A 26,583-nucleotide genomic window follows, 5' to 3' on the forward strand; every position below is an offset into this window, starting at 1 on the left:
ATGGATATGATAAGAAATGGAGGGTACGAGTTGGAGCCGCAATCAGCGGCGGAGAAAGCGGTGTCGGTGATTGGGTTGGGATACGACGTTTGCAAAGACATTCGTTTGGGGGTATGCAAATGCAGAGTGTTGGAGCTTGACATCAATCACACTAAGAACCTCGAATTTCCCGGCGGGGTTGTCGTTCCCAACGTTCCCTCTTCCGTCAAGTGTCACCCGGGAGAACGCTTAAGGCTTTCCCACATCCTTCCCTTTGATGAGGTATTTTCCATCTTTTTCACACACACACACACCTTTTTTTTTGCAAATTATTAAGATAAAATTTAAATTTTGATAAAAAGTAATGCTAAAAATACTTATATGTTAATTAATATGATTTGAGTGAATTTGTGTTGTTGCAGATGTCTAAGCTATTTAATCAAAAACTCTCTTTATCAGGGAATATCCCATCTGGCATGTTCAATGCGATGTTTGACCTGAGAAGTTGCTGCTGGAAGAAAGATGCAACGTCCACGAAAATGCTGGGTTTTGATGGGTGGTTCATAACATTGTATGAAGTTGAGTTAGATGGATCACACAGGACCATTGCCAACGATGTTATCAGAGAAGTCCCATCTTCATGGAATCCTGCTGCTCTTGCCGAGTAAGTATTTCATTATTAATTATTTCATTTTAATACTTCAATTTATATGTAATTTAAGTTTTTTATTTTGATTATTTATATTTATTTTTTTAAATTTTTTTCATGGTTCAAATTAAGTTTCTCACTTCAATATTTTATCTAATAATTAATAAAAATTTAAAGAAAATATGTTTAAAATATTTAAATATAAATGCTAAATGAAATATATAAAATATAATAAGAATTTGATATTAATTATTGTATGTAGTTTTTTTATAAATTTATATAAATTAATAATATATTATATGTTTGTTATATTTTTATTAAATATCAAACAAATATTTGGTAACGAGGAATTTAATTTAAATAATTAAAAAAATTAAAAAAAACTATATGTAAGTAATTAAAATTAAAGAGACCAAAATTACACATAAACTAAAGTATAAAAATTAAGAATTTATTTGATAATAAGGATAAAATAATAAGATAAGATATCTTGCTGTTTCATGTAATATTTTTAATGTTTATTAAGTAACATGACATGATAATTTATTATATTAATCTATTATATCTTATTTTAATTGTATGGCAGTTCAAATAAGATAAGATGATAGAAAATTTTATTTTATCTTATGTTTGATGAATACTAAGAATGTGATAACTTATCTCGTTGAATTACTATATTATATATCAAATTCTTAATATCAAGAGACTTGATAGATTAGAAATAGGGATGACAAATTAGGTCAAGTATGATGGGTTAGCCTACTTAGCTCACTGAAAATAGTGAGTTAGGGAAAGATTTTGTATTTACTAGTCCTTTCAGTTCTGCTCTCATTTTAATCCGTTAAAATGTAGGTTAACAGTGAGTCAAAATGATTTATAAAATATATAACTATTTATTATTTAAATATTAATTTAGAATATAGAATTAATAGAAAATTTATTTAATCAAAATATTTTTAAAAAATATAAAAAATGTTAAAAAATATTTTTATAAATAATAAAAAAATATTTTAAACTTTTATAAAATATGATTTTTAATAATTTTTTGTTTTAATTATAATTTTTTACCTAAAATATTTTAATTGTAACAAAGTTGAAAACATCATAATATTTTACTTAAATATAATTTATATTTTTTTCATTATTTTTTGTTTATCTCATTTATTAAACAAGATAACATAATATTATCTATTTTATTGTCAAGATATACATTAAATAAAAAATAAGATAAGAGCTTATTTTTATTTTATTATATTTTATTTTTATTTAACTCTTACATCTTATCATTGTCATTGTCCTAAATTCTTACAACAATGACGATGAGTGAAGAATTATCATGATAATATAACTTCTTTTCCTTCTTACTCATACTTCATACTATTTTTAAATTTTAATATTTTAAAAATTAATTATAAAAATAAGGTAAGAGAATGATAAAATATATTTTTGTATTTACAAAGACTGAGTTAAATTTTAAAGTGGAAATTTTTATGATAAAATGGTGGACTTCTCTGAAGAAATTAACATTATTTATTTAAAATATAACTTTTAAAAATTAAATTAAATAAATAATTTATAAAAGTGATAATAAACAAAATTATAAATTTTAACTAAATATTTTTAACATAATATTATCTTCTTCCTCTTACTCTTTATTCATGCTTACACGATTTAATTTGCACGAAAATCAAAACACGTTAAATAGGAGGGATAATCTTCACTCCCAAACATTTTTCATAAATAAATTTGGCTTGCACATGTAGCTCTAGTATCATTATTGTTGTGGCTATTCAATCTAAGCACGTTAGGTTATATACCTTACAAAGATTGAGTTTTTTTTTCTCATTTTTAAAATTTACGTCTAATTTATTTATTTATTTAACATAAGTTAGTTTTTTTTTTAAATTGACTATATATATATATTTTTTAAAAAGTTTTTCTTGAACTAAAGGGATATTTAGTGTACAAAATATTGTTTAGTTTGTAGGAATTATGTTTATTGAGAATCATATTTTCTGAAAAATAATTTTTTAGAAATTTAAAAAAAATATTTGGTGTGTTCAAATTTTTTTTGATAATGTTATATAATGTTTCCGGTCAATGTTTTTATCTTATGTTTACTTTAAATATCACTTTAAATTTAATACTTGTTTTAAAAAAATCATTTTACTTTAAATGATAATTGATAAAATTTATTCCTATTACTGATTAAATTTATGCTTATTTAAAATATAAAAAATATAGTATAATTCAAAATAAAAGGCCAATACGAAAATTGTGTGCATGTATGTATGTGAAAACACAAAATAATATATAAAATATCATTTTCATCAATTATTATTTATAAGAGTTTGCTGGTGTATACCTACATATTTTTAAAAAAATAATTATTATCTCTACACAAAAATAAATAAATTAAGTACTTTTTAACATTTTTTTTGAAGTGTACATTAGCAATCATATAAATGCTAAGTATTAGAGAGAATTATAGATTTTATTAGTTGTCTCTACAAAGAGTTAATAACACTCATAAACCACGGATTTGATTGAAAATTTAACTTGTATTTGCTCTGACTAAATAGGAAGCATTAGTTTGCTAATGCTGCAATTCACCGACTAGAGTAGTACATATGTTGATTTGGACATGAATGGTGCACTAAGTGAAATTCTTCAGGTTTATCGAGAAATATGGCACCCATTCTGTTGTCGGCGTGAAAATGGGAGGAATGGATGTGGTTCATATAAAGCAGTTAACAAAGTCAAATCTTGAACCCGCTGAAGTGCAAAAATTGCTAAAGCAAGTAGCTGATGAGAGGTTTTCTAGGGATTTAAATACAAGTTATGGTGGCAATTCTGAAATATCACAAATGCTGAAGGTACTAACGATTGATCAAATGTGCCAACACATTTTTAACTTTCTCTATCAAGGGCTCCTTGTAATTTCGAAAAATATGTTTATAACTTTCATTTTATTTATTTATATTGCACTTGAAAATCAACATACGAAGATGTGGAAGTAGGGATTTAGTTTTTTCCTCTATAAATCCACTTGGAGATAAATTGACAAACATATTTGCTCTTTTGGTATTGGGGAAAAGAAAACATGTTGCTGATTTCTTCTTCAGTGGCTGTTGACTATGAAACTGCAGTTAACTAATTTACAAATATATATGCATCAAAGCTTCATGTAAATGATCATTGATATATATAAGTTATGATCATTAGAGGGACATAAAGTTAATTTGTTTTTAATAATCATTTAAACTTTTTGGTTAAAATAATAACGTGAGTGAACAATATCCCAATTTTACTACCTTACAGGAAATCTAATGTTTTCAAATTTTAATTATTGAAATATTTTTGTAATCATCTTTGCAGAATGATGAGGAGATTCCTTGGGAAGTCCATATAGCTCTTGCTGCTTCAGTTAATCCACATGTCAAAAGTCTTACAAAAAATCAAGTAAGTAGTCATGAGATTTGTCATTTCTTCATCTGCATGCGATGTAATCACCATAAATGTGACACTTCCATGCTTGTTTATTCAAAATTATTTTTCGTACAGGATATCATGAGCATTTCAGTTCGAAGGGGTGGTTATTTTGGTATTGACCAAAATCATGATAAGTGGATTTCTACCGTATCACAATCACCAAATGTCATATCAATGAATCTTGTGCCTATTACGTCACTAATGAATTCTGTTCCTGGCATTGGATTTTTAAACCATGCAATAAATTTGTATCTTAAATGTGTGTAAGCATTTCTCCACGCGATATATTACGACTTTAGATAGTCATTTCCAATTTGGTCTGACAATTTTGTTGTTTCAAATTTATGTAGTTTATTTATTATTAGCATTGCAATAAATAAGGCACTAGTGTTTGCTTAATAGGCGTGTTAATATGTACTCGGAGTTAGGAATATGGTTAGAATATTTTGCGCAAGACTTGAACAATCCTCTTCTTTTGATTTAGATTTTAGGTGTGAATTAGGCTCACTTTTTAATAATATAGTTTCAAAGTTTATCCAGCAAAGTTCATGAACTAAGTGTTTAGTTTTAATGTGAAGGAGTGTATTAAGATGTCTCATGTCTCACATACTCTAAGGCTTGAGCAAGTGTCATTTATCTTACCTATGGTGAACAATTGTGTCATGTGACTGATGTTATAGTTTTCTACCATATTCATTTGCATGACTTGAAACATTCACACGAAGGTTTTTCCAAAATACTTCATAAAGATGGATTATGTTGGGGGCTAGTGGTTTGTGGTAGACTTAAAAAGTTATTTTGGATACTAATATGCATCTCTTAATTTTAACGTATGTATCTATAGATGCAATCAAAATCAATATAGAAGATAATTATATTGTTATTTATGGATTGAAACATTATGGCTTATCTGGTCTTAACTGCCAAACTATCAAATAATTTATGTATCATGCAGATAAACCCCCAATAGAAGAACTTCATCAATTCCTAGAATTTCAGTTACGTCGTCACTGGGCTCCAGTGTATGATCAACCTCTTAGATTTGGTTCCAATCATAGAAGAAACAAGTCTCCAGCACTTCAGTTCACATTCATGGGGCCAAAGCTTTATATAAAAACGATGCAGGTAATATGAAGTGACAATCAATATGGTATATATACGCATGTTCTGTGATAGACTTTCCCGTCTTAGCTGGTTTGTGATTGCATGCATGGATTCCGATTACCTTTTGTCTATTGACATGAGGTAAATGAAGGGAAAAGATACATGGTAAGGAAAAATAAATAGAAAGGAAGGGTATGAGTATTATAAAAGCCTGCTTTCACTTTGTTTAGTATTACTAGAAAGGAATCCTTACTTTATTTGGCTTCAATAATGAAATGAAGGAAATAAATATGTACAGGGGGGTTCACTTGCACAAAAATAAGTCTAACCCTTTTCTTCTGTTGAGAGTAAACTGATCAAAATGAGAAGTGGTTGATGTCATTCATAAAACTGATACAGAAGGTAAGTCATTATACAATAGCATGTGTATTTATACACAATTGATGGAATAACAGGAAAGAAAAAAATAAGACAGCCAAATCAGTAAAGAAATAACTCTAACTAACTTTTACAAAACTATTGCACAAAAACTATTATTGTAGGAATTAGAAAATGCAATCCTTTGGTTAGATTCATATTCTTGATCCTAATCTAACAAAGTGTTGATATAGGAAGAACAATTTAAGGGTTTATATGGTAGTATTGGTAAAAAACGATGATAAAAATAAAATGGAGAATAAAATGGGAAGGGATTGAAAAGTTTTGATTTTCACTTGTTGCCTGTTAGACAATATCGAAAACCTTATGATAGAAAAATGTTTGATTATTCTCTTAATAGTATTGTATTTTCATCCATTTTCTTATCTCATGAATTAAATTAACAAAATTTATAAAGGATAAAATATGACCTACTTTTACATTTTCATTTTATTTTTATAATTTTTTAGGTACATGTATGATTTAATATTTTACTATTTTAGTTATCTTATTTTTCTAGCTAACCACACCCTAAATAATGTCTTTCTATTAAGATATCGTGTATCAATTACAAATATTGACAAAATACAATTTATAAAAACTTAAGAAATTATCATTTTTATAAGTTAAATTAAGCTAACTTTTGGGTGTGTGATAAATTTCTTAACATGCTATTAGAATTTATTTAATTTAAATATTATATTACCTGTAGATAAGTTCTTCAAATTTTACATGCTAAATATTCAGTTTTAGGTGTGAACAAAGTGTGTTAAGATGTTTCATATCTACTAAAAATATAGGTAAATATACCTTCTACAAATTGGACAATCTTTTTACTTTAAAAATAAATTATTAAATTTGCATGATATTTTACATTAAAAAATAATGAACATTGTCTTGATTTAAAAATGATTATATGTTTTCAATTTACAAGAAATTTTTTGAAGAAAACATTTTTACTTAGAAAGAAATAAAAAAGCTTTCTAGCAGATCTTCTCTTGAGAAATAGAACATGATGAATTCATGATGTTGTTAAAGCTCATATAAGTGATCCTTAACGTGACAATATGTGACACACATGTAATTCCCAACAACTCTGTTCTCAAGGGCTGCAAATGACATGGTACGTTTAGTCCAAAACTCATTTTAACCAATTTGCAGGTTGATTGTGGATATCGTCCTATAACTGGTCTTCGATTGTTTTTGGAAGGTAGAAAAAGTGACCACCTAGCAATCCATCTTCAGCACCTCTCCAATCTTCCCAGTACAATTAAAGTGTTGGACCATCATAATCATAATTGCATTGATGAACTAATTGAAAACAGAGCCGCTTACTTTGAACCTGTTAAGTGGAAAATGTTTTCACATATATGCACTGCCCCTATACAATGTAATGGTTCACTTATTGATGAGTCCTCATGTATTGTGACAAAGGCATGGTTTGAGGTAAAGCTTATTAAAATGAAGAAAGTTCTTTTCTTGAGGCTTGGATATTCAGCAGTAGCATCATCCAAAATTCGAAAATCAGAATGGGATGGTCCTTCATCCGCATCACGAAAATCTGGATTTTTCTCAGTAATGATGAGCACATTGCTTAGCCAAGAATTGCACCAACCTGGAATTGAGACTGAAAAGCCACCTAAGGAGGATATTGATTCAGCAGTGGCCACAGGAACTTACAATGTTGAGTCTACTACTGATGCACCTGTACCAACAAAGACTCCTAAGATGTTGAGGTTTGTAGACACAAATGAAGTTGTTAGGGGTCCAAATGACACTCCTGGATATTGGGTTGTCACTGGAGCCAAGCTCTCGGTAGAGGGTGGCAAAATCTCCATTAGAGTCAAGTATTCATTGTTAGATATAATAAATGGATGAACTTGATCAAAAGTTGAGGAGGCAACTTCAATATCTAGAGTTACAGGAAAAACAACCACCACCCTCTCCCGGAAGTGAATTTTCTAATTTTTTAACTTTCTTTTTCAGCAAAATTGAAAGCACCCTATAGGCATGAAGTTAACACTGATATATGCGAAAACTTATTCACAGTTGAATATGTAAGATAACTTTCTTGGCAGGGTAATATAACAATTCTTGATTGATTTCTTGTACAGTTATATGAATTATGAGATGTTAGAGTAATATAAAATAAGATAAGAGTACTGAATGAAATTTCGTTAATTCTTAAGAGATATAAATATACCTTGATAAATTAGGGGAAAGTTTTCGAAAACAAGTCCCAAACTAGTAAACAAGTATAATGGTAAACAAGCATGAAGGTTATGAACAAAAATTTGAAAGGCATTTTAAGATAAATAGGCCATCTGAAATAACAAATAACTTTTTCACACTCTTGGACATGACATCATATCCAAAATCTAAAGCCCAAAAAAAAATAATAATAAAGTAGCAAAAATAAAAAATAAAAAATGAATGGTCCTCCTAGAAACAATGGAAAGGTAGAAAATAAATGAAGGAAAAGCTAAATAAATAAAAGATGAACTTACAACTTCTAAAACTCAAAGAAAAGAATCACAAGCCTTGGAAATAAAATGACGAGAAATGTGGCATCCAAAGGAAAGTAATAAGAAAAGTAAACTTTCTTTGAAGTCTCAAGTATGTAACTATGTAAAATATTTGGAAAAACAAAGTTTTATTATTTTTTACATAACATTTATTAATTATATTTTTTAACAAATTGTTTTGTTTTAAAATTTTTAACTAGTATTATTAAAGCATTGGTTGGCATTTCACTATTATTTTTATTGGTTAAACGAGGAGTTTGTGGCTCGAGTTCGAAGTATTAATTAAATTCATATTATTTTATACCATTTTTACAAGTGAGTGCTTTTATTGTTTCTTCTCCTTTATCTTTATGAGCTAGATGAATTAAAAACAAAAATTTATAAAAATATAAATTATATTTTAATAAAGTAATATTAAATAATTATATATATGTATATGGACAAAATCTTCTTATATTAATATAAGTCTAAAAATTTTTATACTCAATCTGAATATTTTATTTAATTTAAATCTAACAGGTTATAATTTATTACTTCATTGATCGTTAGATTTAAGTTAAATGAAAGGTTCAAATTAGGTGTAAGAGTCTTTTAGACTTATCCTTCCTCATATATATATATATATATATATATATATATATATATATAATTTATATAATATATTAAATTAAAATTAATATAATAAATTAAAATTTTAAATTTATGTTAATTAATTTTATTACATGTTTACTAACAAACATAATATTTTTATCTTCATAAATTTATTTGAATATGCTTTACTATATGTTAAATATTTTGTTATATTAAATTAATTTTTTAATAATATTAAAACAAAATAATATAATATAAATTAAAATTTGTCTATTTTATATAATAAAAATGAGAGTGTAGTGGTTAAAAGCTTTATTTCTCAAGCTGTGGGTTTGAGACCTGTTGGATGAGATTTTCATACTCAGTATATCATACGATAGAATTTAACTTATGCTAAGCAATTCTATTTCTCTTTGTGTTGATACAAGATTCACCACTCTTGCATTCTTCAATGTGTTACAATGTTAACTCTTTTTTTAAGGAGAGTTAAAATATTAATAGTACTAATTTATCAATATGTTGTGTGTGTATATATATATATATATATATATATATTTAAAATATAAATTAAAATAATATCTATAATATATACTTTTTAAACTGATAATTATTCAAAACTTTGTCTATGTTTATTAAATGAGTGAAATATTTTTTATAAACAAAAAATAAAGAATGACTGGAATATTTCAACTTTAATTTAACCTTTTGAGGGATTTATAAAATTTTGCGAAAGTTATTTTAATTTATGATAACAGTTTATAATTTTTATAAGTTTGTTTTAATATTTTAATAACACTTATTAGAAGAAGGTTTATTAAATTTATTTTCATAACTTTTATAATTAAATTTATAAAAATAAATTGTTACATAACTAATAATCAAATTGTTTATTTAAATATATTTTTATTAGAACTTAATTTAAATAATCTGTCAATACAAAAATCTAATCATAAATTATCAAATCACAAAAAATTAATAATTTTTATAACACTTAATATAAAAATTGTATTTTTGAGGCATTTTAAACCCTTGTTTTTACTATATACAAGCTTAATAAATTAATTTTTATCTTTATAATAATTAAAGACCTTAACCGTTGTTCATGTTGATATGTAAATATTTGTAATGACTAAAAATTCAAGATATACATGTTTTTTTAATTACTAAATAAATATCAAAATAATTTTCTATTATAATTAAAAACATTATATATATTTCAGCAATTAATCAGGTAGTTTGGAATCAAAATCCGGGATAATGTAAGCTCTAACTGTCCAGCATATACGGCAAATTTCGCCTCAATTCAAATAATTTAATTGATATATTTAAAAAGTATGATTTTAATAAGTGCAAATCAAATTATTTTTAAAAAATCATTTAATAACTTTTGTCGATTTGTAAATTTTATTAATTTTATTATTGCATTCACAATTTATATCAATATTAATTTTTAAAAATTTATACAATTCATAAATTAATCAAACAATAATTTTACTTTAGTTCATTATATATTTATTAGAATATGTCTACAGATACATAATTTATTTTAATATATATATCTTATTTAATTAGCAGATTAATAAAATTTATCATTTATAAACAGTTATTTGATAAAATTATTCGTAAAATAATTTAATTCTCATATTTAATAAATTATTAAATGAAGAAGAAGAAGGAAGGACGGAATTTGTATAGGCGAGGGGAGTGGAGGATTGTGTGTGTGGTGTTGAGATTGGTGTTGCGTGGGTTATGTGAGAGTGAGATTCACATGGGAAGGGTTTTTCTTGTTGATTTGGATGGTAGATCCTACCGATGCAGATTCTGCCGTACCCCTCTTGCCCTCGCTGATCACGTTCTCTCTCGTGTACGCTTCTCTCTTTCAAACCCACTTTTTCTTTTTCCAATTTTTTTATATTTTTTAATGTTTGCCCAATATTAAAAATTCACTTTTTCTGTGTCTGAAGGTTAATTAAATGTGTGGAAAGTTACTGTTTTTGTTTTGGTTATTGATTGGCTGTAACTGGGTTGCAATCACTTTCTGGAAATACAGAATCCATTGAGTTTTTGCAGTGTCTGCATGCTATGTTCGGTGCAACTTTCTGATAAATTAGGGATTTAGAAGTTATCTGATTCCTTTTGTTTTTGAAAAGATGATGTATTGAATTTGATATCAATATTTGGAGAAGGATGGTTTGAGTCTGTAAATTGAAGCAGGCATTTGTTCCTGGTGCGGGTGTTTTCAGTTTGGAATTGCCTAAATGACGTGTGAGATGATGCTAGGATGGAAATTGTGGCAAATGTTTATTTCATGAGTCCAGTGAATTAATGATTTAGACATTGAAGTCATAAGTTTTTGGATGAAAATTAAGCAAGGGATGGTAACTGTATGAATTAATTTTAATCTGCGAAGAACCCTGTATGGAGCTAGCGTTGGATCATGCATAGCTATCAATAACGGAACAGAGCAGCCTTAGGCCACTATAAAATTTGAAGAGCGGTGCGGTTTTGAATAGCAGCCAAAATAGCGGCAGTAGTACTGCTATAGCGGCTAGAGCGAAACTTAAAAAAAAAAAAATCAATTTTGCCTAAAATGCACTGCTATGGGGGATTTATTTACTTCTATTGTTATTCTTGTTTGTTTTGCCTAAGAACTATGACTTATTTTTAATTATGAATATGTCATGGATTTTAAGTTTTTTTAGATTTTTTTACATTTATATATATAAATTATTTAATTTTTATATAAAATTTCTAAAAAGCAGTCATCCCACTATGCTATGCGCTATCTATCCCGTCATAGCATTTTTGGCGTTGATTGCTACACACTACTATCCGAGATTGCTAAGTATGGGATCATGTAGGTAACGATGAACTGAAACAGCTGACTTTTGTAGTAGGTTAATGAAGAAGTTGCTTTTTTGAAATTGGAATTAACTTTATTGAGAGAAGAATAAAAGTTTACTTTTGGGGAAAATTTAAATATGATTGTAGATCATGTTTCATTCCACAACTCCATAGGGAATTTTTATTGAATGAACAAGTGTACTGTGAACACTTTTCTGCAAGACACATCCCTTCTTTCCTAGCTTATGCCCTGTGGAAGAATGTACATGGAACCCGTGGAGGGATTTTTTCACTTGTTTCAATGCTAGAAAGTAGAAACCAAAGAAACGACTTGGAAGAATTTTTTTATTTTTTTAAATATTCAAACCACAATAAAAGTTGTTACTTGTTAGTGTGAAGTATAAGAGAGCTTTTGAGTCACTTGCCCCTTGGTTCCTTGCCATTTTGTTTCATCACACTTCTACTACCCACTTCCATTGTGGGTGTGAGACAGGGAGGTCTTATTTAAAATGAGGGCTCTCCTAATATCAACTTGGCTTTTAGGAGTGAAATAATTTTGGTTAGAATTTGCTTATTTTGCCACCATTTTATCGAGAAATGTTAACAATACACTCTTTAAGACACTATTTCAAACAAACTTTATTGTTGGATGAAATTTATTAGAAATTACAAAAATTGTGCAAGTCACACTCCTAATATAATAAATCTCACTCATGCTTTTGTAGTTTCTAATAAATTTTAGTTAATAATTAATAGTGTATTAAAGTGTGTGTTTCTAACACTCCTCCATTTTATTTGATGTTGCTATACATGGTACATAAATTAGAATTTTGCTAAAGTCCAAATGTTTTTAGGTGTGAATATAATTCTGTACGCAAAGATGCACAATGTTGTAAACTTACATTTTGGCATAAAGAGTAGACCAGGCCAATATATGTGATTGTCGTTACTTTGACAGCAAATTGAATTATTTCATTTCTTGACACTTTTGGCACTTTTAGTCTCTTTCCAAAAAAATTATTGTGTTATTATTTAACTGCTTAATGAAAATGCCAGTGACTGGTGAGCCTTTCACATTTCCAATGTAAGCTAACTTTATGCTTTTTCCATTCAAAATACTGCAAAACAGGTTATATAAATCCAAGAATGTAAAACAGGTTCAACAGTCAAATTTAATCTTGTCCTAGATAATTATTATAAATTGCTGTGACTTATTCCACTCTCAAAAATGTACCTAGTTCCTTGTGCACAAGTCTTTCCATATACTCTAGCAATTTGACTGTCGTTTGTTTCCCTGTGATGATCAGTCCTTCAACTGCAGTCAAGGGAGGGCATACCTTTTCAGCAATGTGTAAGTTATTTAAACTGTTCGTTTCTATTCCCTGCTCCCTGCTCCCTGTCCTGTCCCCTATTCCCTGATTTTTCAGGTTATCATCATACTTTCATATCAATCTACTTTGATATTTGTTTGGTATTTTGCTACAGACGAATTTAATAGTTCCACCCTGCCAGGGCCTCCCTGCCCTCACAGCACCCCCAACCCTAAAGCATTTATTCCTCTTATAGGTTTGGGAAAATGAATTGAAACATGATGGGTTTATTTATGATATAAAAAAGTTATGATTTTCTTCTGGCTTACAAAATCAACGCCTTACCTGCACCTTTGTGATTAACAATTTCCAATGTCCTTGTTTGTTAATCTTCGGCCTTTGATAGGGTGAATATAACACTTGGGGATCAGGTGGAGAGATTGATGTTATCTGGATTGCATACAGTTGAAGACATATTTTGTTGCTGCTGTGGGCAAATTCTTGGATGGAAATATGTGAGCTTTACCTTTTGCACCTGTAGTTTCCTTTCATGTCATGATTTTGATCACTTTAAGGAATAAGCATCATACAGCATGTAGTCAATATGGAATATTGTGAAGATTAATATACAAATAACATCTTTTGGGGAAGTTTTATGGGCTTGAGGAATTTATTTTGTTGAGTTTGTTAAGTGCTGCATGTCTTGTTTTAGAAATGACAGGTCTGAAGATACGAAACTTCTTTCTGAAAGAGTTTAAAAGTATGGGAAAAATCTAATGATTGCCCTGAGATCAATATGTAAAAAAATCCTGTTAGAAGTGCATTGGAAATTGTTGAAATTGTGATATTTTAGGTATATAGAGAAAAAGAGGGATAAACAGAATTGGTATTCACTGAGATGTATGAAAATGTGTTGAGATGTTTTGGATATGCTGATCATAATCCTATCTAATTATGAAGACAAATCATGATGAGATAAGGAAACACGGTTGCTAATCCCAAGAGATAATGATAAATTAAGGTAACTAATTCTAGAAGATAGTAAGATACTATATAATAGGATGATATTTTTAAATATTTTTATCTATCCTAAGACTCTCCCTTGAGTTAAAAGCTTGTTACAAATAAACCCTTTAAAGAAGTACAAACAGGATGACTTGAGACTCTCAAACGGAATAATTAAAATGATTCTTCAAGACTATTACGGGGTCAGATGATACTTCTAGATTTCAAAGCAGTGGGGCCAAGCTAATTTCTCTGGGGCAGCCAGAGTTAGACAAATCTCTGGGAAAGCTGCAAAGCAAAATTGATTTCTCTGGGAAAGGCACCTGGGCAGTTGGTACTTCTGGTGAAATTGTGAGGCCAGATTGATTTTTCTGGGAAAGTTGTATTGCCAAGTGAATCTCTAGGAAAGCTGTGGATCTAAGTATTGTCTTTAGGAAAGCTGCATTACCTTGCAAATTGTTGGCAAAGCCATGGGCTAGGTATTGTCTCTAGAAAAGTCACGGGGTGAGTTGATACTTCCGGTAAAGTCATGGGACTAAACTTATTTCCCTAATCTCAGTGCACAATTTAAAGTATGTACATTTGCCAGAAAGATGACACGACAGTGGGGAAAAAATGATGGTAGTTGGAGAAACAATAATAGAAAGGAGTTGGAGGGTCAATTTGATGGAAGAATCATAAAAATAAAATACAACTAATTTTATGGAGCTTGGGAGTGGAATAGTGGCAAAACAGGTCACGAAGGATGGTACCTCTCTAAGATACCATGTTAATACTGGTATTTTAGGTATATAGAGAAGAGAGACAAAGCAGAGAGAGAGAGATATAAAGTAGAATGGATATTTATTGAGTTGTACGACAATGTGTTGAGATGTTTTCGATGCATTTATCATAATCCTATCTAATAAGAAAACAAATCATGATAAGATAAGGAAACATGGTAACGTCATTGGTATGCAGGTGCTTGGTTAAGTCTTTCTCCATGTTCCCTCCTCTATCTAATTTGCACTTATCACCATATATTAGCATAACATTTTTTATTAGTTCGAAGTAGTTTCAAATTATAACAAATTTGGATTCATTCAGGTTGTCGCACACGACAAAAATGAAATATACAAAGAAGGGAAGTTTGTGCTTGAGAGGTATGGTGCAAAGCATGGTTTTGACTTTGATCATGTCAAGCTATGCTAAAATTTAATTATTCTGGATGCATCTAACAGGTGGAGGATAGTTGACGATGTTGCAGAGGAATTAAATTTGGATGCTCGTGCTGGCTCAAGTGACACAGGCTCAAGTGACACAGAAAATGCTTAGCAAGTTACTTCTTTTCATGAATTTCAAGTATTGTAGCTAGCAAGTATATATATTACGCGTTATTGTAGCTAGCCAGTAAATATATTATAACCTTGGTATTCATCAAGATACAATTTCACATATAAACTCCTTAGAACAACTCAAGGTTAGCCCATTTCAAGCATTTATAAATCTTGTCATAGTGCACTGAATCTTCTTGCTAGATATTTATGGAGGGCATATAATAGGCATATCCTTTATGATCGTGCAGATCCTGAGGCTTGAAAGAGTAATTCATCTTATTTTTATGAGTTGAAGTTAAGATACATTGCTTGATCTCAATTATTCAGATATGTGTGGAGAGTTAGATTACTGTTCTAGATGTAAGTTTGCAGCTACATTTTTAAAAAAGTTGGATTTGTTGTGTTATCATGTGCATCCCGGTCAAGTAGGGGTTAACTGGTAATCGTTTTCCTTTGGAACAATTAAATTATAGAACATGTGTGTCTGGACACTTGAAATGAATGGATTGACACGACAATCAATGAAGTATTAGTAACATTCGTGTGGAATTGCTTTTATGTCGATTTGCTGCATGTTAAATATCGAGTTGTAAATGCCGTAGGCTTTACATTGAAGAATTTGAAAGACAATTAAACAGAAAAGTAGAAATCGTAAGATATAATTAATGTGGTTAGTATGTTGGAAGTTATGACAAAAGTGGACAATGTCCAAGTTTATTTGCCAAATTCTTTGAGAAATGTATCATATGTGAACAAGCCATAATGTTGGTTCACTCTAAACAAAATGTAACATAACATTATTAGAGATAGGTAAAAATATGCTAAGTAATTCTTCATTGCATATTTTATCGCAGACTCATGCTTTTAAGACCATCAGGTAGTTGTTAAATAAGATTCTTAGTAATCCAATGTCAAAAGACTACTGAATTGTGGACTAGAAGGCAATGTAGTTTAAAACATTTCTATGTATAGGGGTGCCAAGTTGAAATTAAATTTTATAATGTAAAAGAAAACAAATAAATTTAACAATCAGCTGTTATTTCATTAGAAATCTAAAAATGTTAAGGGTTATAAACCTATTATCAAAACTATATCAACGATTATCGGTAATAGGAATGCTAGGCTCAGTAGGAATGAGAGCGAAGTTGGGGGGCAAAGTGTAAATTAAAAAATGTGTGCATGTCTCATTGATTCTTGTTTTTAATCAACAACCATGAAGAACTTGTAAATCATTTCATTACTCACAATCAGATTGAAGTGAATGAGTTTGTAGCGGAAGAATCACAAAAAATAGCATAAAGATATCTACACACTTGTATATCGAAACTAAAATATAAATAAAGATAATAATACACAATATTAAATACAATATTAATTATTTAATATTTAAATAGTGAAACTATTATATAAATTATGATTTATATACTTGTGTATAAAAACTTTTTCTTACATCTTAAAATCTCTACATGGCCTCTAAAAGGACAAAGGAAAAAAAATGTAAACACGATAATGAACAAAATTTTCTGAGTTGGGAATTCCAGGTGAGTTCTCAGCTTGAGAAGTTCAGTGGTCTCAAGAAATTCAGAATCTGGAGTGAACAAGGTATGGAGGAGAACTGTCAGAAGATGGATCAGATTACACTGCCATTGATCTACCAAATTAGTAATGCTATTCTCCAATGTGAAAGTGAGAAGCTCTTGATGGCATGAAACAGAACAATACTGAGGGACTCATAAGGTATTAGAATGATGGAATGTTATGATGAAAGCAAAATAGGCCCATTTTCAGCTGCAGTATATGTGTTGCCATTATGATGATGCCTTGTCATCTGAATGTCACGTGAAAAATGGGTCCTTGCTTTTGCATATGGAGCTGCCCTTCCTGCAAGAAGAGAAACGAACTATAATTTTCCATTCAATATGATTTCTTAATGCTTCAAAAGGTCACCTGTGGTAGTTAAGAATGTACTCGTAACAAAAGTTCGTAATTAATTTAAAATTCTATAAATTATTTTTTTCAATGAATTAATAGGACTAGATAGTTTATAATTTTTAAAAACTAGTTTAGAAAAATTTATTCTAAATAACATTTAACTTATTAATAGTCATCTTTCAATTTTTTTTTTTTTCACTTTTAACTTTTTAAATAATTTGCACTTACAAAATAATATTAACAACTTCCTTTTAAATCATTTAACGCATTTTAACTATTCATATAACTAATTTTATCAGACATTTGTAATTTAATTAATCAATTAAATTATATATTTTTAATTATTAAATTATAAACTTTCACTTATTTTATCAAAACTGAATTTAATTCAACAGCTTAAAGCTAGCGCCGGGGACCTTAACCAAATTAAGTTTAGCTTTATACATGGCAAAACAATCCGAACTTACACAATGAGTCCCTTCACAAATCAAGATTATTTTTAATTATAAAATGTCAGATTGTTTTTGTTGTTTCTTATTTTTAAAAATTTATAAGAAAATATAAAAGTATTTTTTTTCTGGTTTTACTTTTTCTTATATATATTTTTTAAGACAGAATAAAAATAAGGTAATAACTTTATAATTAAAAAAAAAATTTAAAACCAAACAACTCCTTTAATTGATAAATTCACCAACACAATAAATGAATGTTTGAATTTTATTTTAGAGTTATTTGTGTTGAGTGCGGAACAAACAGAAAAAGAATGATTATTTTCTTAAAAACAAGAATTGAACCAAACATAGGTTAGGTGGAAGTCGAACAAGCATACAATGTTTGGTTAGTGGCTTAGTGCAGTTATAATCTACACGTGATGAATATTCCTTACCTGCAATTTGCTTAGCTCGGAGGATATTCTGTCGCCTTTTCCACCAACAAACTGAACCGATAACGAGAAGGAGAAATGTAAAAGAAGCCCCTAATCCAATGCTAATTTTAGCACCGACAGAAAGATGTCCACATGTAGGTAATCCAGGTATACCACACAGACCTGCATTATCAGTAAAACTGCAGCATCCGCAAGTTATAAATTTTTTGTTACTTAGCAAAACAAAGTGAACAAACAAAATATACATTAAATATCCTGCTGTTGCATTTTTGTATTCTATAATTTGCCTAAAGCTTAATCTTTGACAACATACTTGAAGCTAGCTCTGTAGAGGAGTCTTCCTCCTAGAGTTGCTGGGACCCTTCCAGACAGGATGTTGCTGTTAAGATTCCTGCATGAAGACATTTTGATACAGATTTGTTGCCTTCATATTTGTTTTATGGGTTAGTAAAACACTGGAGAATCTTACAGTCTTTGTAATGACGTCAACTGTCCAAGGCTTTCTGGAATTGATCCATTGAAAACGTTGTAGGACAGGTCACTGCATGATTACATGGCATTCAGAAATGACAATAACATGATAAATTGATAACCAAAGCCAAGACAGATGGAACATACTAGCGTTATTACAGGCAATCTGTAAGCAATGTTATAATGGCAATTTATAACCATAATATCTGCATTAATATGTTGTAATTAGCTATTTGTAATTGACAATTTATAGCCACAATATCTGCTGTCATTACAGAATCAATGGCCTCTATCATGCACTGCACATGCCTATTTATATAAGTTGGTTTTTAATTAGTAAACACAGAATTGATCCTTTCACATTTTTATCAGAACATGTTTCTCACCTTTGACCAAAAAACAATGGAAACAATATCATTAGAAAAATAGAAAGAAGAGATCACTTACAGCACTTGTAGGCTAGTTATTGTACCAAGTGAGGATGGAATTGCTCCATGGATGTTGTTCCCACTCAAGTTTCTGCAATGCAAAAGCTAATAAGCACAAGGAATGGAAAAATGAAATTGCTGGTTGTTTTACAGAATAATGAGTTAATACAACAAATAATAAATTCAGACAAATTACTTAAATATTTGTTACTATTTATTCGAACGTAGTCTTCATAAGTAGGATATGATTAAATTATTATGAATCATCACGCATCATGCCCAGATCCACGCATTGACATAAAATATTTAGACATACAACATGTTTATCCAAAATACTTAAGGAACCGATTTGGAACTCACAGGATTTGTAGATTAGGCAATCTGGATATGTCATTTGGCAAGAAACCTTTCAGACCCTGATTGTCTAGAACACTGTTCATCAACAAATCAAGCATTAATTAACCAAGATCCTGAGATTGAATATTCAACATTATTAAATATTCAAAACAGTTTTCAACACAAACACAATGTCTTTGTACCCTAGTGGAACCAATCTCTTAAAGCAGAGAGATTTATTGTATTACTGGAAAGTAGAGCAACGGGCCAAATTGAAAGTAATTTTCTTATACATAACACTTATTTTCAATTTCGTCCATGTCCTTCAACGTGTTCACTGCGTTATAAATCCTAAACAACTAATGAGAATCAAATTGAAAACAATTGTACGTGGTGGGGATTAAATTGATAACTATTTTCATTAAGGGTCCAAACTAAAAGAAAAAAGTGTCAGACTCGTAGATAAGAACTAAAATTGTGTTTTAACCTTTTCTTAAAATAAAATTGGCCCAAAGCAATTTATGAATGGGGAGAGTCAATGCAAGGGTTACTTCCTGAAATTAGGAACAAAATAAAAAGGTTGTTATCATAAAGTAAAATTAAGTTAAACTTCCTAAACTGAGTTAAAAAGAAACATATATTAACCAGAGTTTACATGTAAGCTGTCATGTGCACACAGAAATGCATACATGCAGCCATATCACAAAATCTACCCCTTTTTATTTCCTAATAGAAGGTTATCCATCTCCTTCCTCTTGAAGCTCTGGTAACGAAGAATATTAACATGATTCTTGATTTTGGTATAACTAGAGAGAACAAATTGATAAAGTGAAAGGGCAAGAATAAATAAGACGAAAACAGCATTAAATGCTACCACACAATCAAATGTACAGAAAAAAACTATACATAAGGATAACAAGAAATTACAGTCCATCAATGACCCAGCTGCCACTGCTTTTGTTTAATTGGCAATTCACTCCACTCCATGGATGTTGCTGAGGAACACATGGATCACCATTCCACCCAAACCTGGGTGGAAGCCCCAATGCTTTCTTCAATGTTTGTAATGCCCCAACTAGAGTACAGAACAATAATAAACTTGCATAAGTTTACATGCATTTGGATTGCCGAAAACAGCATATGCTAAAATTAACAGTTCATGAATCAGAGAACAAGTAAATGAAACAAGTATCACAAAGCCACTGATCAATAAATATCATCCCTGACATTAAGGAAGAACTGCAAAAGCAGTCAATAAAGGAAAAGCACAAAGAGAAAGTATGATACTCCATCTAAAAGTAACCCAAAAATTGAAGTTTATTGAGCTGTGTTAATTGATTAGAAATAAAAAGAAGCCACAAATTGCACATATTCAACATCACCAATATAGTTTTGACGAACATATCATATGGAAATCTTATGTTTTGGTTTTTATTATGATTTTAAGTCAAATACATTTTATAGGTATGACTTTGTATTGATTGTTATAAATTAGGCATATGTGGGGTAGATTAACTTAAATCCAAATCAATGATCGACGGAATCTTAATCATTTAGAGTTGATTACTTGGTTTACACTAACACTTGGATTTTGTTCATTTGTGAAACTGTCGAGTTAATTGATTACACGTACTTTTTAATTAATTACAGTAATATTTTAATGAAACCATGTCTCTCTAATTTAATCGATTACTAGGATTTTGTAACCAATTATACACGTGAAAAATTCATTTGAATAAAATCCATACTCTCTAGAACAATTGATTAGCAATATTTCGTAATCAATTATACACATTAAAAATTCATTTAAAGAAAATCCATACTCTCTTAAACAATTAATTATAATAACATTTAATAAGTTGTGTGATTTTTTTGAGCAATATACAGGCTACATTAAACACTTTAGCTGGTTACAAAAGTTGGATAATCCATTAAAATAGACTTGTTTTGTTATTTTAAATAACTTATCTCTTCTAACTTTAGTGTACGATTTTCATTTTACTAAAATATTTACGAAACACACTTTAAGAGAGATTCAGAGTTATTGCTATTCTAAAGAATGTGATTGTTCATAACCAAGATTCAATAATCATCTAATTGGTTTTATAAAAAAAAAAATTGAAAGATTTTTGCACAAACATACAATATTCAATAATCATCAATATTTTGCACAAATTGTACGATGTTTGATTCTGGTTTTAATTTTTTTTATAGGATTCAGGAAATGATTAAGAAAATTGCATGTGCATAGTATTTAGTATTTGTTACATAAAATATTTTTTTATGAAAATAGTTTGACTAGTGTTATCAAACTAACACTGGATGTAGATTGAGGTGAGTCGAACCAGTATAAATTCTTGTGTTCCTTTCTCTTTTATCTTATCTTTTATTTTGACATCTAATTGATAAGGATAGAGTTTTTATTTAAAGAATGAAATTATTTTAAAACGCGTTTATAAGCTGAATACTTTAAGCAATAAGGTTTTAAAAGAAAATTTAAAGAAATTCATTCATACCCTCTGTATTTCTGACCATTTTTACAACACCAAAGAACATGCACATAATGTCATCACAAATCTTGATAAGGATATTTCAAATTTAATCAAGTTCTTTGCCAAATTCAATGCAGGTTTTCTTTAATAATACAATAAATTACTGTATACCATACTAGTATGAACATTCATGTTGAATAAACAGTAACAATAGTGGGGATAAGCACATGTACCTTCCTCTGGTAAAGTTTTTGACTCAGCCATTATAACCTCAAATATCTCAACGGCATTGATTATGGCGAGATTACCTTCCTTTGGGCTCAATGTTATCGACAGAATCCTCCCATTAACAGTAACAGTCGTATTAAGTACAAGGGCAGTATAGATATCACCACTCAATTTCACAATGTCAACATCTTTGAAAGCAAGATCGCCGTTTATCATAATATCAAAGAGCCTTTGCCCCGCAGCAGTCACTGAATTATCAATCTCCGCAAAATGTAACCAAATAGAATAGTTTCTATTGGGATCCACCTCCAATGTATATGTTAAGTCAGGCTGACTATTAGTACTAACAAGGGCTGACTGATAAAGATTTTCTGGATAGAAGTTTGGTGGATGCGAAGCCTGTTTGATTCTAGTTTCAACAGATCTAGGTTGATCAGAATCCTCCCCAAAATTTCTAATGCGTTGCCAAAATCTGTCCCCTCCCCTGGGATCCCCACCATAATCTACGTCAAACTTTGACTGCCCAAAGCCACAACTCAGTCTTTTCACTGTTCTAAGTATCATCCTTTGACTCCACTGGGGCGCAAAATAATAAGCCTGATCATCAATTTGAAGAACCTCGATAGAAAGGATTGCAGGATCTCCATGACCAGTGCTATGGAAACAGATTGAAACAGAGTCTGTAAGAAACACTAAGGCCTCTGCAAACACTTGATCATCGTTCTTAGTCCAACCTGATTTCAAAGAATAAATTTGCGTGCCTTCAATGGAAATGTCATACAGAGGTTCACTGGTATCTCTAGACTGATCAACAAGTCCAAAGAAGATCCTGATTGTGTAGTGACCCTTTGGCACTTTATTAATGTAGTAACAATTTTGAGGACCTTCAGACAAGGGGAAATAGCGAAGAGTGTTGAGTGGTGGGGTAATATAGCTCGGATGAGTTGCATTTGCTGCTACACCTCCTGTATACCCAAAATCTTTACGCCAAAGGGTACTGGTTGGTCTTGTTTGAACATTTTGACGAGCCCCACAGCTTAACCGCATAGCAAATGGTGCTGCAGCGATTTTAGCCAAATCAAAAAAGGCGAAAACTCTCAATACATTTTAAAACCATTTGCAAGCAATCAAGCTGGTTCATTGACCAAGAAAACAGCTACAAGTACAACCAACTAGAAACTGTCTCTTCAGTTGTAAATCTCAAAATGAATTCATTCATTGCCAACGGATTGCAAAAATGAAATTTGATCACTTATGTTAGACATTGTTGAATTATGTGCAATGGTACTGCTAGTTTTAAAAGCTTAGCAAATACATTATTATTGAGAATAACAGAAATTAGCTGGAAAAATTCTTACTGAAAAGTAAATTTGTGTTAAAATTAATTTGTTCCAAAGTTTGGACAAGCTAACAACTTTAATATAAGCTTCTGAAGATCAAAGTATAAATTCTACCGTCCAACTTCGATTAAGCAAGCTTTCAATGTACATAAACAAAAGGAGAGAGAAAAGAGAAGAACTGAAGCTGACCTTGCCGCGCTGCATACGATACACAAGCAAAGCAGAGCATCCATAGCTGAAGAAATCGAAGAAGCATTGTCATGGATTTTACCTTTGCTTCTCTCTCTCTCTCTCCAACTTCTCCTTCTTCGTCTTTCTTTCTTTTTCTCTCTCACTCATTCATAGCGTCCCCATTTGTGTTGAGTGCTTTTTCTAGAGAGAGAATGTGGGGTGTGCTGTGCACTTTTGCACATCACGCTTGCAAAATCTTCTTCGTTTAAGTTTACGCGCGAGCGCCAAGGACACGAGCGGAACATGCAGTGCTGCTGCTGAGCCTTATCATGACCCATGCAGGTTCAATCGGACGCTGTAGATTCGCTCTCAAAGTCCCAACTCATCACACCTTTATATACATTCATTTATGATTAAGTAAATTAGGTCAACAAGGTGGAAGTGACGTGGATATAATTATTCGTTATTAAATTAGAAGTCATGGAGTCGTTAAAGTTGGTATGATTTTGATGGAAGAAAAATATTTCCATTAAATATATAAATATAGTTACTATTTTTTATTCGTATTTTTTTGGGTAAGAAATTGCTACTTTTTAATGTCAAGTAGATGAGGGTAAAGTTCTAAGGCTGTTAAAATTACACAACATGATTAGCCTTTAGAAGTGAATAATATGATTGTAGATGATGATGGATCCGACGGTGCAGAATGGTCATGAGATGGGTTCGTTCAACATTTTGACTTTTGCCGAACACTGTGTAGTGGGCAGAGATTGGTGCGCAATCATCGGAGGGTAGGGTACGCCGAATTTCCTTTCTTGTTTTGTTCATTTTTCTTCCACTTGGGTACAGGCCAAGTCAGGGATCTCAAGAATATATCAAATTAATTAATTTAATTTTTTAAATTATATTTTTGGAGATCAGAATAGCTATCATTTAATAATCTCAAAAATAAAAGTATAATTAAACTTAATTGTGTTTATATAGTGATGGTGGATATATAGTGAGATAATTGAATAATTGATATAAAATTATAAGTGCTGCAGCAAATGGTATTTTAAAGGGTGCGTCTTTCCAAGGATTGAAGGCAAAACAAAAGAAGGTAGAAGAAGAGTTAATTTGCCTATGTTTAAATTTTAGTGTCGGTGATCCATTATACACACTTTTTAACCTGTAGCCCAGAAGCCTTCACCATTTTCCAGTATTTTGGTTTATTTAAACAAAAAGTTGATATTTTTTATCCATGGTTCCTTTTTCTTTTCTATTTATCTCTCTAATTATAAAACTTTTGATGCTTCTTTTTTTTGTAAAAGTATCATTACTCAAATGTTTATATCTAAACAAGTAAGGCACTATCAATGTAAAGTACTAAATATATTTTTCAAATGTGCATTCGAAAAAAATGAGATCTTGTACCAACGAAGAGAAATATGACAGTATAGCAAGTCTAAATATTGAACAAGTTAAATATGAAACATTTTACAGCTTTGGGCTGCCACTCACACAAATAAATTATTTAAGTATGATGTAGTTTCACAGTGAGATTTTACCTTATCGCTTAATCAATTAATCGTGTTGTTATATAGTTTAAAAAGTTAAATTGTCACAACATCTACCTTAGATCTTATACTCTTGCAATACATGATTGAATCATGACAGGATAACACTTCACATTCACATTACTTCGAAATTGAATTCATATAGAAAACAAATATTAATATCTAAGATATTGATACAGAAATGAAGATTGAAACGAAGAGTGTCACCTGCATGCGTCAAACACCACGCACAAGAAATGCAAAATTCCCCATAAATATTTGAAGTTTAACATAGAAGAATTGCATAAAGATAAGCTTTAATTATTTCAGTATATCTCTAACTTTTCTCGTGGAACATTAGCTTGTCCTTTAATAGGCCCTGGCTGAATGGCCTTGCATTTTCGGCATGGTGATAGAAAAGACCTGAACACTTTGTGGCCAAACCACGTTCTTGTCACGCTCCTTTCTTTGCTTTGATGGCTTCTTGCTTTGGCAAGTTGTTCCTGATATTTCCTGGTTTGCACCTTGCTATTGATATGATGATCAATTGCAAGTAATGACCTTAAGGAAATGGGGGGGTCTGTCATGAGACATTGATTTGGTTGAAATGCAATTGGGTTTGGTGTAACTTGTCCATTGGAAATTAGCACATCAGCGGGTGTGATTTTGAATGGATTGGGAGCAGAATTTAAGTCTGATTTTGTGGTGGAAAATTCAAAATCTGGGTCTTGTTTGCTTACTTGGTAATGCTTATCTTTGTTAGGATCAGGTTGCTCTGGTTGTAGGTCTTGCATTGAAACAAGGCCTGCAAAAGAGAGTGAATCAACTGAAATGCTATCTTCTGCAGCATGAGAGGCAAGTTTGTGTGTGCCCATTGATCATCACCAAATTGGTTATCTAGGTCCGAAACTTATATATAGGTGACAGCATGTTTTATGAGAAAAATTAATCCTAGTTATATGATTGTAAGTAATTATCAAGATTAAATCTAAATGGATAGTGAATGGATGGTAAGTGGCACAGAAAGTATTTGTCTAAACTTGAATGAAGCTACTTGTTGCAATTTTATTGGGAAATAATATTTATTATCTCTCTTAAGTAAGTGATTAGCATGTGAAATCTTATTTGCTGAATTTGAATGGCATGAATTATAAAATAAGTAGCCTATAAACAGTGGGGTCGTTTGGGTGATTGTAGGAGTCATCTGAAGGGTGATGGTGTTAGCAGGATATGTACTAATTGTTATTACTTTCTGTTTTACTTTGTGCTAATTGTTATTACTTTCTGTGAAATGTGAACGCAAAGGCAGGGCCTGCATTCATTCCCTTTGCATTTAACTCACTTTTTAAAGGTTTAATCATAATCAAGAGCTACGGCCCCAACTCGGTGACTCTTGGTATGCTTTGAAAAATATTCAATCCATTCACCAAAAAACAAAATATTCAATTTTCTAATTCGTAACTGTGCTTGTTTCAGTCACCCAATATAAGTAAATGAGCATTTTTTTTAAAGATAAATGTATATAGTTCTAT

The 26,583-nt window shown here is 30.3% G+C and overlaps 3 protein-coding genes across 3 annotated transcripts; 2 read left to right on the forward strand and 1 right to left on the reverse strand.

Moving 5' to 3' along the window:
- LOC113859880 (MACPF domain-containing protein NSL1-like) lies at positions 1-7,519 on the forward strand. Its single transcript, XM_027492546.1, has 7 exons — positions 1-261; positions 402-643; positions 3,303-3,504; positions 4,007-4,090; positions 4,193-4,379; positions 5,076-5,245; positions 6,803-7,519. Exons 1-7 carry the CDS (start codon positions 1-3, stop codon positions 7,517-7,519), a joined length of 1,863 nt encoding a protein of 620 aa, XP_027348347.1.
- A 2,920-nt stretch (positions 7,520-10,439) lies between these two features.
- On the forward strand, positions 10,440-15,597 carry LOC113858481 (protein yippee-like At5g53940). The gene is made up of 5 exons (XM_027491159.1): positions 10,440-10,621; positions 12,909-12,952; positions 13,318-13,426; positions 15,003-15,058; positions 15,137-15,597. The coding sequence occupies exons 1-5, from the start codon at positions 10,526-10,528 to the stop codon at positions 15,228-15,230; spliced, it is 399 nt and encodes a 132-aa protein (XP_027346960.1). The 5' UTR covers positions 10,440-10,525; the 3' UTR covers positions 15,231-15,597.
- Positions 15,598-16,728: 1,131 nt separating this feature from the next.
- Positions 16,729-23,621, reverse strand: LOC113859196 (receptor-like protein 4). The gene is made up of 9 exons (XM_027492011.1): positions 23,535-23,621; positions 22,011-23,063; positions 20,213-20,360; positions 19,310-19,381; positions 18,969-19,040; positions 18,520-18,591; positions 18,364-18,441; positions 18,051-18,229; positions 16,729-17,113 (listed from the first exon to the last, which is right to left on the reverse strand). Exons 1-9 carry the CDS (start codon positions 23,605-23,607, stop codon positions 16,989-16,991), a joined length of 1,872 nt encoding a protein of 623 aa, XP_027347812.1. The 5' UTR covers positions 23,608-23,621; the 3' UTR covers positions 16,729-16,988.
- Between the last annotated feature and the right edge of the window lie 2,962 nt (positions 23,622-26,583).

This window comes from Abrus precatorius, unplaced genomic scaffold (assembly GCF_003935025.1).
Source record: "Abrus precatorius isolate BTA unplaced genomic scaffold, Abrus_2018 Scaffold2, whole genome shotgun sequence".
Lineage (NCBI taxonomy): Eukaryota > Viridiplantae > Streptophyta > Magnoliopsida > Fabales > Fabaceae > Abrus > Abrus precatorius.